At 41.6% G+C, this 12,818-nt stretch overlaps 1 protein-coding gene across 6 annotated transcripts in view; it reads right to left on the bottom strand.

Moving 5' to 3' along the window:
• The window catches only part of EML1 (EMAP like 1), a 211,596-nt gene that overhangs the window by 73,617 nt on the left and 125,161 nt on the right, over positions 1-12,818 (bottom strand). For all 6 annotated transcript variants that reach the window (XM_055361534.2, XM_055361533.2, XM_031001903.3 and 3 more), the window contains exon 3: positions 3,990-4,122. In XM_055361534.2, the coding sequence (XP_055217509.1) occupies positions 3,990-4,122 (133 nt within the window). The remainder of the gene's footprint in view (positions 1-3,989; positions 4,123-12,818) is intronic.

Below are 12,818 nucleotides of genomic sequence, written 5' to 3'. Positions count from 1 at the left end.
ACATGATGGTCTATCCTGGCTTTTGACATGTCTTCCTCATTAAGCCGAATCATGTCTAGCTTTTGATTTAAAGTGAAAAATGTATGACTCTTCCTTCACTTGAACACTTAGAGGCCATTATAGGGTTACTAAATGGCCTTATTTCAATATTGTTGTGTCTCAGGGAAAAGGGAGGCCAATGGAGAGGGAAAGAGATTGGGAAACAATGGGCAGAGGAGTCAAGACACAAACCACATTTATGGATTAAGTTTGCCACCTTCTATGGGTGCTGTTTTTGGTGCCCCAAAACAATTACAGTATTAACACCAAAGATCACTGATCACCATACCAGACATAATGGTAACAAAAAAGTTGTAATGTTGCGAGAATTACCAAAATGTGACATGAAGTGGGTACATGTTGGAAAAACGATGCTGATAGATTTATTCAACACAGGGTTGCCACCACCACCAATTTGTAAAAAAAATGTGGTATCTCTAAAGCACAATAAAGCCAGACACAATAAAATGAGGCATGCATGTATTTGCTACAATAAAAAGTCAATCTTTAAATTAAACAACTCACTCTTAAACAATCAATGGTCAAAGAAGAAATCACAAAGAAATTTTAAAAATATCTGGAGACATATGAAAACAGAACATACCAAAACTTTACAGGAGGCAGTGAAAGGGGTACTAAGAGGGAAGTCTATAGTGATCAAAGTTTTCATAAAAAGAAGACAGATCTCACATCAGCCTCCTAACTTTATACTTCAAGGAACTAGAAAAAGAAGATAAAACCAAAAGTTGGCAGAACGAAGGAAATAATAAAGATTAGAGCAGAGATAAATGAAGTGGAGAATAGAAAAACAATAGGAAAAAAATCAACAAAACCAAGAATTGGTTTTTTTAAAAAAGATCAACAAAATTGAAAAGCCCTTAGCTAGACTAACAAAGAAAGACAGAAAATTTAAATAACTAAAATTAGAAATGAAAGGACATTACAACGGATATAACAAAAATGAGAAGGACTATAAGAGACCACTGTGAACAAGCATATGCCAGCAAATTGGGTGACCTAGAGCAAATGGATAAGTCCTAGAAACACAAAGCCCACCAGGACTGAATCATAAAGAAGCAAAAAATATGAACAGACCTAGAACTAGTAAGGAGATTGAAGCAGTAATCAAAAACGTCCCAACAAAGAAAAGTCCAGGACCCAATGGCTGCAGCGGAGAATTCTATCAAACATTTAAAAAAGGATAAATTCCAATCCTCCTTAAACTCTTCCAAAGAATTGAGGAGGAAGGAACACTTCCAAATCATTGCATGAGGCCAGCATTATTCTAATACCAAAACCAGACAAAGACACAAGAAAAGAAAACTATAGACCAATATCCCTGATGAATGTTGATGAAAAAATCCTCAACAAAATACTAGTAAACTGAAAACAACAGCACATTAAATGGATTATATACCATGACAAATTGGGATTTATATTTGGAATGCAAGAATGATTCAACACTTAAAAATCAATCAATGTGATACAATATTCACAGAATAAAGGACAAAAATCACATGATCATTTCAATTGATGCAGACAAAGCATTTGACAAAATTCAATGCCCTTTCATGATAAAAAACACAACAAACTAGGAATAGAAGGAAACTACCTCAATGTAATAAACGCCATATTTGAGTGGCCATAGCTCAAATAATACTCAATGGTAAAAGACTGAAAGCTTTTCCTCTAAAATTAGGAAGAAGGCAAGATACCCACTCTTGCCACTATTATTCAACATAGTACTCAAAGTCCTACCCAGAGCAATCAGACAAGAGAAAGAAATGAAAGGCATCCAAATAGGAAAGGATCCAAAGTAAAACTATCTGTCTACAGATGACAGAATCTTATATTTAGAAAACCCTAAAGATTCCAGAAGAAAACTGTGAGGACTAATACATAATTTCAACAAAGTTTCAGGATACAAAACCAACACACAAAAATCAGATGCATTTCTATATAATAACAATGACCAAGCTGAAAAGGAAGTTAAGAAATTAATTCTATTTACTGAAGCATCAAAAAGGATAAAATACTTAGGAATAACTTTAACCAAGGAGTTAGAAGACTTATACACTGAGAACTACAAAACTTTGCTAAAAGAAAATACAAAAAAAGAGAAAGACATCCTATGTTTATGGATTGGAAGACTTAATATTGCTAAAATCTCCATACTACTCAAAGTGATATGCAGATTTAATGCAATCTCTATCAAAATCCCAAAGGCGTTTTTTTGCAGAAATAGAAAAAAACTATCCTAAAATTCATATGGAATATCAAGGGACCCTAAATAGCCAAAACAATCATGAAAAAGAAGAATACAGTTGGGGGCCTCCCATTTCCTGATTTTAAAACATACTAAAAAGCAATAGTAATCAAGATGGTAGGGTATTGGCCATAAGGACAGATGTGCAGATAAATGGTACAGAATAGCCACTGATGGATGAATGTATAGACAAAATATGATAAAGATGGGGATAACAGACACTGGGGACTCCAAAAGGAGGGTGGGAGAGAGGTGGGTAAGGGTTGAAAAACTTCCTATTTGGTACTATCTTCACTATCTGGGTAACAGGATCAACAGAAGCCCAAACCTCAGCATCACAAATATACCCTTGTAACAAACCTGCACACATACCTCCTGAACCTAAAATTAAAATAAAAAGCAAAATATGATATATACACACAATGCAATATTATCCAGCCTTAAAATCAGTCACATGCTACAATATGGATGCATGTCGAGGACATCATGCTAAACAAAGTAAGCCAGTCACAAAAGGACAAGCACTACTTAGATGATCCCACTCCTAGGAAATACCTAATGTAGTCAGAATCATAGCAACAAAAAGTAGAGAGGTGGTTGCCAAGGGCAGTGGGGAGAGTAGAGGGGGAGTTACTATTTAATGGGTCTAGAGTTTCTATTTTGCCTGATGAAAAAGTTCTAGAGATCTGTTGCACAACAATAGATGCGTGAATATACTTAACACTACTGAACTCTTTTTTTTTTTTTTTTTTTTTTTTTTGAGATGGAGTTTTGCTCTTGTCACCCAGGCTGGGGTGCAATGGTGCGATCTCGACTCACTGCAACCTTGGCCTTCCAGGTTCAAGCGATTCTCCTGCCTCAGCCTCCCAAGTAGCTGGGATCACAGGCATGTGCCACCACGCTCAGATAATTTTTGTATTTTTAGTAGAGACAGGGCTTCGCCTGTTGGTCAGGCTGGTCTCGAACTCCTGACCACAGATGATCTGCCCGCCTTGGCCTCCCAAAGTGCTGGAATTACAGGCATGAGCCACCAAGCCCGGCCAGCACTACTGAACTCTACACTTAAAAATGGTTAAGGTGGGCTGGTCTCACACTCCTGAGCTCAAGTGATCCGCCCACCTTGGCCTCCCAAAGTGCTGGGATTATAGGTGTGAGCCACTGCACCTGGCCCTAAAATATAAAAATCTTTAAATGATAATTACAAAATAATAGCAAAGTTAAGAGCAAACTGTGCTCTTTGTGACAGATAACATCAATATTTAGACTCCACTGCTGGGTACATTTTGAAAGTATGAGCTTATCCAAATTGCATAGAGAAAAATCTAAGGTTGCTATGGCAATCTGAATTTTGCCATGTTCCCAGTATGGACTTGGGAACAGCTATTTATTTTTACCCAGGTTATACTAACATTTGTTTTTTCAAAACAGAACTTTAAGTAAAAATACAAAACACCACACTGTGGTTTTAGCCAGTGAGGTTTCAAAGGCAACACAAGTAAATCTAAAACAAGAATAATAATAAACTTAACTAGTTCCTGTTATGGCACCATATAAAATGTTGGACTTTTATAAGCTTTAACTCACAGAAGAAATTGTACAATGTCATTTTAAAAAGTAATACTCATGTTGGAATCTAAGAGAGAACTGCTTTTAGAGTTCATTTAAGGCCCTGCTTCTGGCTCACCTTTTGGTTGCTGGCACAGCAGTTTCTTTCCTGACCCCGGAGGGGGATGGTAGAGAGCCAGTAGGTTTCTTTGGTAACACAGTGCCATTGTTGACCGTGGTTCTTAAAGGCAGGGTCTGCATCAGTGGTCTTGCTGTAAGACAAGCAGAAAATAATATCAGAAACTTCTCCTTTGCAAAGGTAACATTTTACAGCAGGGGTCCTCAACTGCCTGTTAGGAAGATGAGGCCACACAGCAGGAGGAGGTGAGCAGTGAGCGAGTGAGCAACTCTTCATCTCTATTTACGGTTGCTACCCATCACTCATGTTACCACCTGAGCTCTGCCTCCTGTCAGATCAGATTAGATTCTCATAGGAGTGCAAACTCTTGTGAACTGTGCATGTGAGGGATCTAGGTTGAGCGTTCCTTATGAGAATCTAATGCCTGATGATCTGTCACTGTCTCCCATCAACCCTAGATGGGACTATCTGGTTGCAGGAAAACAAGCTCAGGACTGCCACTGATTCTACGTTATGGTGAGTTGTATAATTATTTCATTATATATTAAAATGTAATAGTAAGAAAGAAGGTACACAATAAATAATAAGAAAGAAGGTACACAATAAATGTACCATGCTTGAATCGCCCCAAAACCATCTCCACCACCCACCCCACTTCTGTGGAAAAATCATCTTCCACAATTTTCTTGGTGCCAAAAAGGCTGGAGACCACTGTTTTACAGAACATAAGCTACGCAGAAAGGAAAAGGACATGAATTTTGAAACACCAGCAGCACTGACAAAGGTATGAAGGCAATTCCTTGGAGAAAGGATCATCTTTTCTTTCCTTTTTTTTTTTTTTTTTTTTTGAGACAGAGTTTCACTCCTGTTGCTCAGGCTGGAGTGCAGTGGCACAATCTCAGCCACCTCGGTCTCCTGGGTTCAAGCGATTCTCCTACCTCAGCCTTCTGAGTAGCTGGGATTATAGGTGCTGGCTACCATGCCCAGCTAATTTTTGTATTTTTAGTAGAGATGGGGTTTCACCATGTTGGCCAGGCTGGTCTCGAACTCCTGACCTCAGGTGATCCGCCTGCCTCAGCCTCCCAGTGTTGGGATTACAGGTGTGAGCCACCATGCCCAGCCAAGATCATCTTTTCAACAAAGGCAACCTAGACACTAACCTCACACCCTACACAAAAATTAAAACAGCCCATAAACCTAAATTTAAAATGCAAAACTATAAAACTTCTAGAAGAAAGTGGTTTGGTGATGAGTTTTTAGATATAATACCAAAAGCACAATCCATGAAAGAAAAAAATTGATAGTTTGGACTTCATTAACTTTTTAAAAAATTTGCAAAAGAACTTAAGAGGATTAAAATACAAGGCATAGATTGGGAGAAAATATTTGCACATCACGTATCTGATAAAAGACTTGTATAAGGAACATAAAAGGAACTCTTCAAATTCAATGGTAAGAAAACAAACAGCCCAATTAAAAAAATGGGCAAAAGATCTGAAAAGACACTTCACCAAAGAAGACATATACAGATGGCAAATAAGCATATGAAAAGACGCTCAACGTCATTTGTCATTAGGGAAATGCAAATTAAAACAATAATGTGATACTTCTATACACCTATTAGAATGGCTGAAATCCAAAAAGACAGACAAAATACCAATTGACGGCCGGGATGCCGATCAACAGGAACTCTCATTCCTTGCTGGTGGGAATGAAAAATAGTACAGCCACTGTGGAAGACAGTCTGGCAGTTTCTTATAAAGCTAAATATAGTTTCACCATATGATCCAGTAATTGTACTGACGCTAGGTATTTACCCAATTGATCTGAAAACTTATGTCTACACAAACCCGCATGTAAATATTTAGAGCTGCTTTATTTACAATCGTCAAAAACGGGAAGCGACCAAGATGTCCTCTGATAGGTGAATAGATAAACAAACTGGCCCATACATACAATGGAATATGAGTTGGTGATAAAAGGAATGAAGCAAACCACATCTGAAATCCACATTGCTAAGGGAAAGCAGCAAGTCTGAGAGGCTCCATGTTGTATGATTGCATTTATATGACATTTGAGTAAAGATAAACTAAAGACAGAAAATCGATTTGTGGCTCTCAGAGGTTGCAGGGCAGGGGCTGAATAGATGACGTACAGGAGGTCTTCTAGGGTGATAAAACTATTCTGTAAGATACCATCATGGGGCATATGTGACATGATGCCTTGTCAAAGCCCAGAGACCCTTACAGCACCAAGAGTGAACCTTGAAGTATGCAAGTAAAACCAACTAGGAGACAGGGAAACCCCATGATGGAATGAAGATTGTATGACAAACATATGACAACCTCACTGAAGGTAGTGGGGGGCAGGAAGGTGCTGACCTAAGTCATTTTGGAAATGAGTAGAGACTGTAAAACTAAAGATAACAGGAACTGCGCATCAGCACTGTATTCTAGTTAGTAAGGGTGCTTCCCACAAAGGTGGAGGCTAACAATTCTGAAACCACTACACAGGAACATCAGGATGGAACAACTACATAAAAGGATGGAGGACGGCAGGGGCAGGTCTCTCACTGTTGGAGAGAGAGATGATGGATAAGCAAGGGGAGATGGCGGGAATGAACCATGTGCCACTAGAGTAGAGACATCAGTGTGGACTCAGGTTTCCCTTAACACAGATGCAGATATGTAAGTATAAATACATACATAGACACCCACACACACAGGTGAGTATAAACACATGTTTCTGAGCTCTGTCTGCTGACAGGGCCTAAAGCAATGACACCCAGTGCCCAAACCTTGGTTTCCAAGGCCATTCTACAGCAGAAGAAAGCATGCCTTCAGGGGAAGCAGCAGCACATAGGGCTGGGGCAGGGAGCACATGAATCTGGAGTCTTCTGTGGTGCCAGAAAGTAAAGAAGTGCTCAGACAACAACAACAAAACCAAAAGACACTATTTTGGTGGGGGCAAGTCAAACGGACACAAAACCTAATTGAAAGAGCTCCCAAAGGCCAAAGCTGGAACAATTTGAGCCACAAAACAAATAACATAGTATTCGATTATAACCCAAAGTACACAACGAGTATCTGTAAGTTTATGCTACAGTATATATAAATAAATGATTGGGTAAATACATAAATGAAGAGAATGGACAAATCCCCATACAGCTGTATTCTGAATAATTTATGTGGCTACCCCACCCTCAAGAAGGTAAAATATAATCTGCCACTCCTTAAATGTAGCTGGCGCATACTGACTTCCTTCTAACAGCCACGTGACGAAGTTGGGGGAGAAGTCACTTTCCAGTGGAGAGACCTGACCAACACCCCCTCAGCCAGATGGCCAAGTTCAACAACCACAGTGATGAGCCATGTTGATAGCATGCACCCTTGGACGGGATGTGCTGATAAGATGAGAATGGCACTTTACCTCTGTGCCTTCCTCCCTAAAGCCCATAAGCTGAGTCTATCCATGAGAAAAACATCAGGCGAAGCCAAGGTGAAGGATAGTCAATGAACTCTCTAATAGGTATTCCTCAAAACTGTCAAGATCATCAAAAACAAGGAAGACTGCCAGCCTGAAGGAGGCTGAGGAGCCAGGGTAACTAAAGATAATGTGTTATCCTGCATGGGAACCTGGAACCAAAAGGGCTTAAGGGACAAACTAAGGAAATCCCAATAGAGCATGGCCATTAATTAATAATAATGTATTAATATTGATCCATTAGTTGTGACAAATGTACCATACTAATGTAAGACGGTAATAACAGGGGAAACTGGGTACTGGGTCAATGGGAACCTTCTGTGCTTACAACTTTTCTAGAAATCTAAAACTATCCTAAAATAAAAAGTTCATTTAAAAATGCTAGCAGAGGCCAGGCATGGTGGCTCACTCCTGTAATCTCAGCACTTTGGGAGGCTGAGGCAGGTGGATCACCTGAGGACAGGAGTTTGAGACCAGCCTGGCCAACATGGTGAAACCTCATCTCTATTAAAAACAGAAAAATTAGCCAGGCATGGTGACATGCGCCTGTCATCCCAGCTACTAAGGATGCTGAGGCAGGAGAATCGCTTGAACCCGGGAGGCAGAGGTTGCAGTGAGCCGAGATCCTGTCACTGCACTCCAGCCTGGGCAACAGAGTGATACTCCATCTCCAATCAAACAAACAAAAAAGCTAGCAGATTTTGTTCATCATAGAATTAAATCTGCCTCCATTTAGGCTCTTAAAATATTACCAACAACAAAACTGTGTATTATGCCAAATTTTTAACTTGCTGGAACTTTCCAGTCCCTAAAGCTGAGGGCCAATCTTCCTTCTCTCTTTAATGTAAAAGAAAGTGGGGCCTCCTCCATGCTCCCACAGCGCCTTGCCCTGGCCACCGTCATCTCACTTGGAACTCTAAATCCAATAGTCTGTCTACTCCACTGACTGCAGGATCCTTGAAGCTAGTACCTGCTCCCAGGCCTACACACAGAAGGGAGTGAACATACACTGGAAATGTAACTTGGTTTAATTTCAGTAACGAAAGCCTTGCTTCTAAGAGCAGACATTATGTTGCCATTTTGGAGTTACTACTAAGTTGTTCATTCTTTCTTGAGTGATAATTTCAAAATTCAATCTCATAATAATCTATTGTTGTCCTTTTCTCAAAAGAAGAAATAGAAAATAGGATTTTAAAAGCCCATGAAAAGAAAATCAGATGCAATGCAGGAGGTATTACCAGAGTGTATATTTTATATCTTAAAATATCATAGAGTAGCATCAGAAGCAAGTAGAATATTAAAGTTGTGATGAGAGATCATGAAAGAAAAATAGAGGGTGGGAAGAGGAGGAAGAGGAGAGGGATGGGAAGGGGGAGGGGGACGCACACTGACTACTCTTGGAATGACTGAGAAGTTGGATAGATCCCAACTTCGGCAAGATCCAATTGCTGCTCATCCCTGTCTTGATAACATCCTTGGGTTTTTGTAATCACTGACTGATTAAATAGCATCGTAACCCCCACCACCAGCACGCTTACTAAGTACCTATTTTGCACATGCCATCACGCCAGGTTTTTTTCACATTACCATGTATAAAAATTATTAGCCACTCAAGGAAGAAAGCTCGCTGCCATAAGAAAACCTGGTGGAAGGAAAAATACCTCCTAGTGTTGAGTCTGAACAGGTGCCAGCCTGGATCTTGAAGATGGCAGGAAAGAGGAGCAGCTGTAATGAATCATTTTCAGATAAGTGCTCTTTAAAAATGCAGAAGTGACATAGCACCAGGGAAGTTTCAAACACAATTTTCTGCTCCTCATGTGCTAAGGTAAATGGATCCCTAGCTTCCAGATGACACTAAGATAGGAGAGATTCTTTTGGTTCATGAAAGGGTTGTTTTAAAAAAAAAATTAAATTTTTCCTAGAGGCAAAACACGACAACAAACACAGCACCAAAAGGAGAATTTCTCAGATGAAAGGAGCCTGAGAAACGCTGTGTTTGGAATGCATCCGGTGGAAGGATTGCAGGATGGCTGGAATCCTGTCTCTGGGGGTAAGAGGTGCCCAGGTGAAGGAGGGCAAGGGTCCTCGAGGCAGACAGGACTGGACTCAGGTCCTCAGCTGAGCTGGAAGACACAGCACACGCCTTGGATTCTTTCTAAAATAAGGTCAGAGTGCCCACCCACCTTGCAGGGCTGCTGTGAGGATTAGGAATGAGCAATGCGAAGTTTCTAGTACAGTGCCCGGCACATAGTAGACACCCTAGAAGTGGTAGCCATTATCCCCTGGCTACATCCCGACAATAAAATGCTCTATTGGGGACAATGGGTGCAATTTTGTATCGTGAATATAATGTGAAGAGAATAAAATGCTATGGTCAAGTGGTACCAGAGGCAGAATCAGAGCCAGTGAGAACCCATGGGCTGCATATCCTGCACACAGATTTGGAGTAGAACCCTAGGCACATTCTCACCCAAAACCAGCCACTTACTTCCTGTGCTTACACCAAGGCAGAGTCGGGGAGGCAGTGGAGAGGAGGGGAAGGAACTCAGGCCTGGGATTTAGGGGCCGGGGCGCCAGTCCCTGCTGTGTCCCCACCTGGCCAGGTGTCCATAGGCAAGGTCCTCTGGGTCCAATTTTCCTTACCCATAAAGGAAAGCCTTTGCTCAAAAATGTTCCTTAAGGTATCTTCCCACTCTGAAATCTGTTGTCTTTCATTCATGTGAGAAGCGTGTTCTGTAAAGCAACATTTGAGTTTCCCAGTGAGTTGGCCTCTCTGAGAACAGACCCTACCAACCCGCTGGAAGTGAAGGGAGAAGGGCAACCAAGCTGAAGACTGGTTTCCAGTAACAGGTGCGGTATTTATGCTCAGCAGTTTCCTGTTATATTTCATACTATTTAAACTACCTTGAGTTAGACTGCCTGAAATATGACTCCATAGTTTGGTAACTGAAAATCTAACTAAGGTATTAAAAATCTCAGGTCCAAACACATTCATAATTAAGCCTGAAATAAATTTTTTTCATCATTCTAAATGGTTGAATTAGAATACCCAGACTTCAAAAAGCACTATCCATGATAATATATTTTCAAAACTACAGTTGATATGAATAAATCTAGAAGTTCTAGTAAAGCTAGCCAAATCTACTAATGCATTTTTTGATATTAAGTTATAATCTAATGATCAAGAAACCCTTTTAACTTACATCACATCAATAATGCAATGTGCACTATTTGATATATAAAACTCCCATTAGGCTTAAAAACATGATTACACATATGATTATATGAGGAAATCCAAAGTTTACTTTTAACATATGTAACCACTTCTATGAAGTTAGAATTCCTAATTATCCATTTCAAAATTTAAAAGATGTCTGTATTTAGAACTGGAAAAGGCAACCTGCTTTTGCTAAGTTATAAGACAAAGTAGATGATTAGCTGAGTGCTGGAGGAGATTCCTATCATCACCATCACCAACATCCAGCAAAATCACAGGTGCACGTATCCTCTGACCAAGCACCCCTACTTCTAGGCACCTGTCCTAAAGAGACTGGCAAAAATACAAAATGCCCTACGCACACGGCCAATCACTGCAGCACAATTTGCAAAACCAAAGCCTGTTGCAGGGACTGGTTGAATACACTGTGGCATCTCCTAGCAAGAGGGCACTGTGCAGCTGTAAAAGGAATGAGGAGGCTGGGTGTGGTGGCTCATGCCTGTAATCCTAGCACTTCGGGAGGCCGAGGTGGGTGAATCACCTGAGGCTGGGAGTTCACGACCAGCCTGACCAACATGGAGAAAACCCGTCTCTACTAAAAATACAAAAATTAGCTGGGCGTGGAGGCGCATGCCTGTAATCCCAGCTACTCGGGAGGCTGAGGCAGGAGAATCGCTTGAACCTGGGAGGCAGAGGTTGCGGTGAGCTGAGATCGCACCATTGTACTCCAGCCTGGGCAACAAGAGCAAAAACTCTGCCTAAAAAAAAAAAAAGGAATGAGGAGGCGCTCTAGACACTGCAAAGGAATGCCTTGTAGGCCACACTGCTAAGTAAAAAGAGCAAGGTTCAGAACAAGAGAGCATGCTACCTTGTATCTACTATCCAGAAACCTGAAACCCTACAGCAGAGTTAAAACTCTGTCTCTTACTGCATCACTTTAAAAAGGTTTCGAAATTATCAAAAGGCACATATAGATGGGGCTGTCCATTGTACCATGCATTTTCATTTGAATTCTTAGGCATGGGTCTAGGAGTGCAAGAATCCTGTAACATTAAAAATTCAATATAATAGAAATATAAATGGGGAAAAAGACATTAATGAACTGATTTCATAAAGTAATTTATTAACAACCGAAATGCCCATTGCCTGATAAATGGATAAACAAAACGTTGCATCCAGTGGAATATTACTTGACAATGAAAAGGAATGATGTGAGGGAGGAGCCAAGATGGCTGAATAGGAACAGCTCCGGTCTACAGCTCCCAGCGTGAGCCACGCAGAAGACGGGTGATTTCTGCATTTCCATCTGAGGTACCGGGTTCATCTCACTAGGGAGTGCCAGACAGTGGGCGCAGGCCAGTGGGTGCGCGCACCGTGCGCGAGCCGAAGCAGGGCGAGGCATTGCCTCACCCGGGAAGCGCAAGGGGTCAGGGAGTTCCCTTTCCGAGTCAAAGAAAGGGGTGACGGACGCACCTGGAAAATCGGGTCACTCCCACCCGAATATTGCGCTTTTCAGACCGGCTTAAAAAACGGCGCACCACGAGACTATATCCCACACCTGGCTCGGAGGGTCCTACGCCCACGGAGTCTCGCTGATTGCTAGCACAGCAGTCTGAGATCAAACTGCAAGGCGGCAGCGAGGCTGGGGGAGGGGCGCCCGCCATTGCCCAGGCTTGATTAGGTAAACAAAGCAGCCGGGAAGCTCGAACTGGGTGGAGCCCACCACAGCTCCAGGAGGCCTGCCTGCCACTGTAGGCTCCACCTCTGGGGGCAGGGCACAGACAAACAAAAAGACAGCAGTAACCTCTGCAGACTTAAATGTCCCTGCCTGACAGCTTTGAAGAGAGCAGTGGTTCTCCCAGCTCGCAGCTGGAGATCTGAGAACCGGCAGACTGCCTCCTCAAGTGGGTCCCTGACCCCTGACCCCCGAGCAGCCTAACTGGGAGGCACCCCCCAGCAAGGGCACACTGACACCTCACCGGCAGGGTATTCCAACAGACCTGCAGCTGAGGGTCCTGTCTGTTAGAAGGAAAACTAACAAACAGAAAGGACATCCACATGGAAAACCCATCTGTACATCACCATCATCAAAGACCAAAAGTAGATAAAACCACAAAGATGGGGAAAAA

This window comes from Gorilla gorilla, chromosome 15, assembly GCF_029281585.2.
Source record: "Gorilla gorilla gorilla isolate KB3781 chromosome 15, NHGRI_mGorGor1-v2.1_pri, whole genome shotgun sequence".
Classification (NCBI taxonomy): Eukaryota; Metazoa; Chordata; class Mammalia; order Primates; family Hominidae; genus Gorilla; species Gorilla gorilla.
The sequence above is the reverse complement of the archived record's forward strand: the minus strand, read 5'-3'. Positions and strand labels throughout refer to the sequence as shown.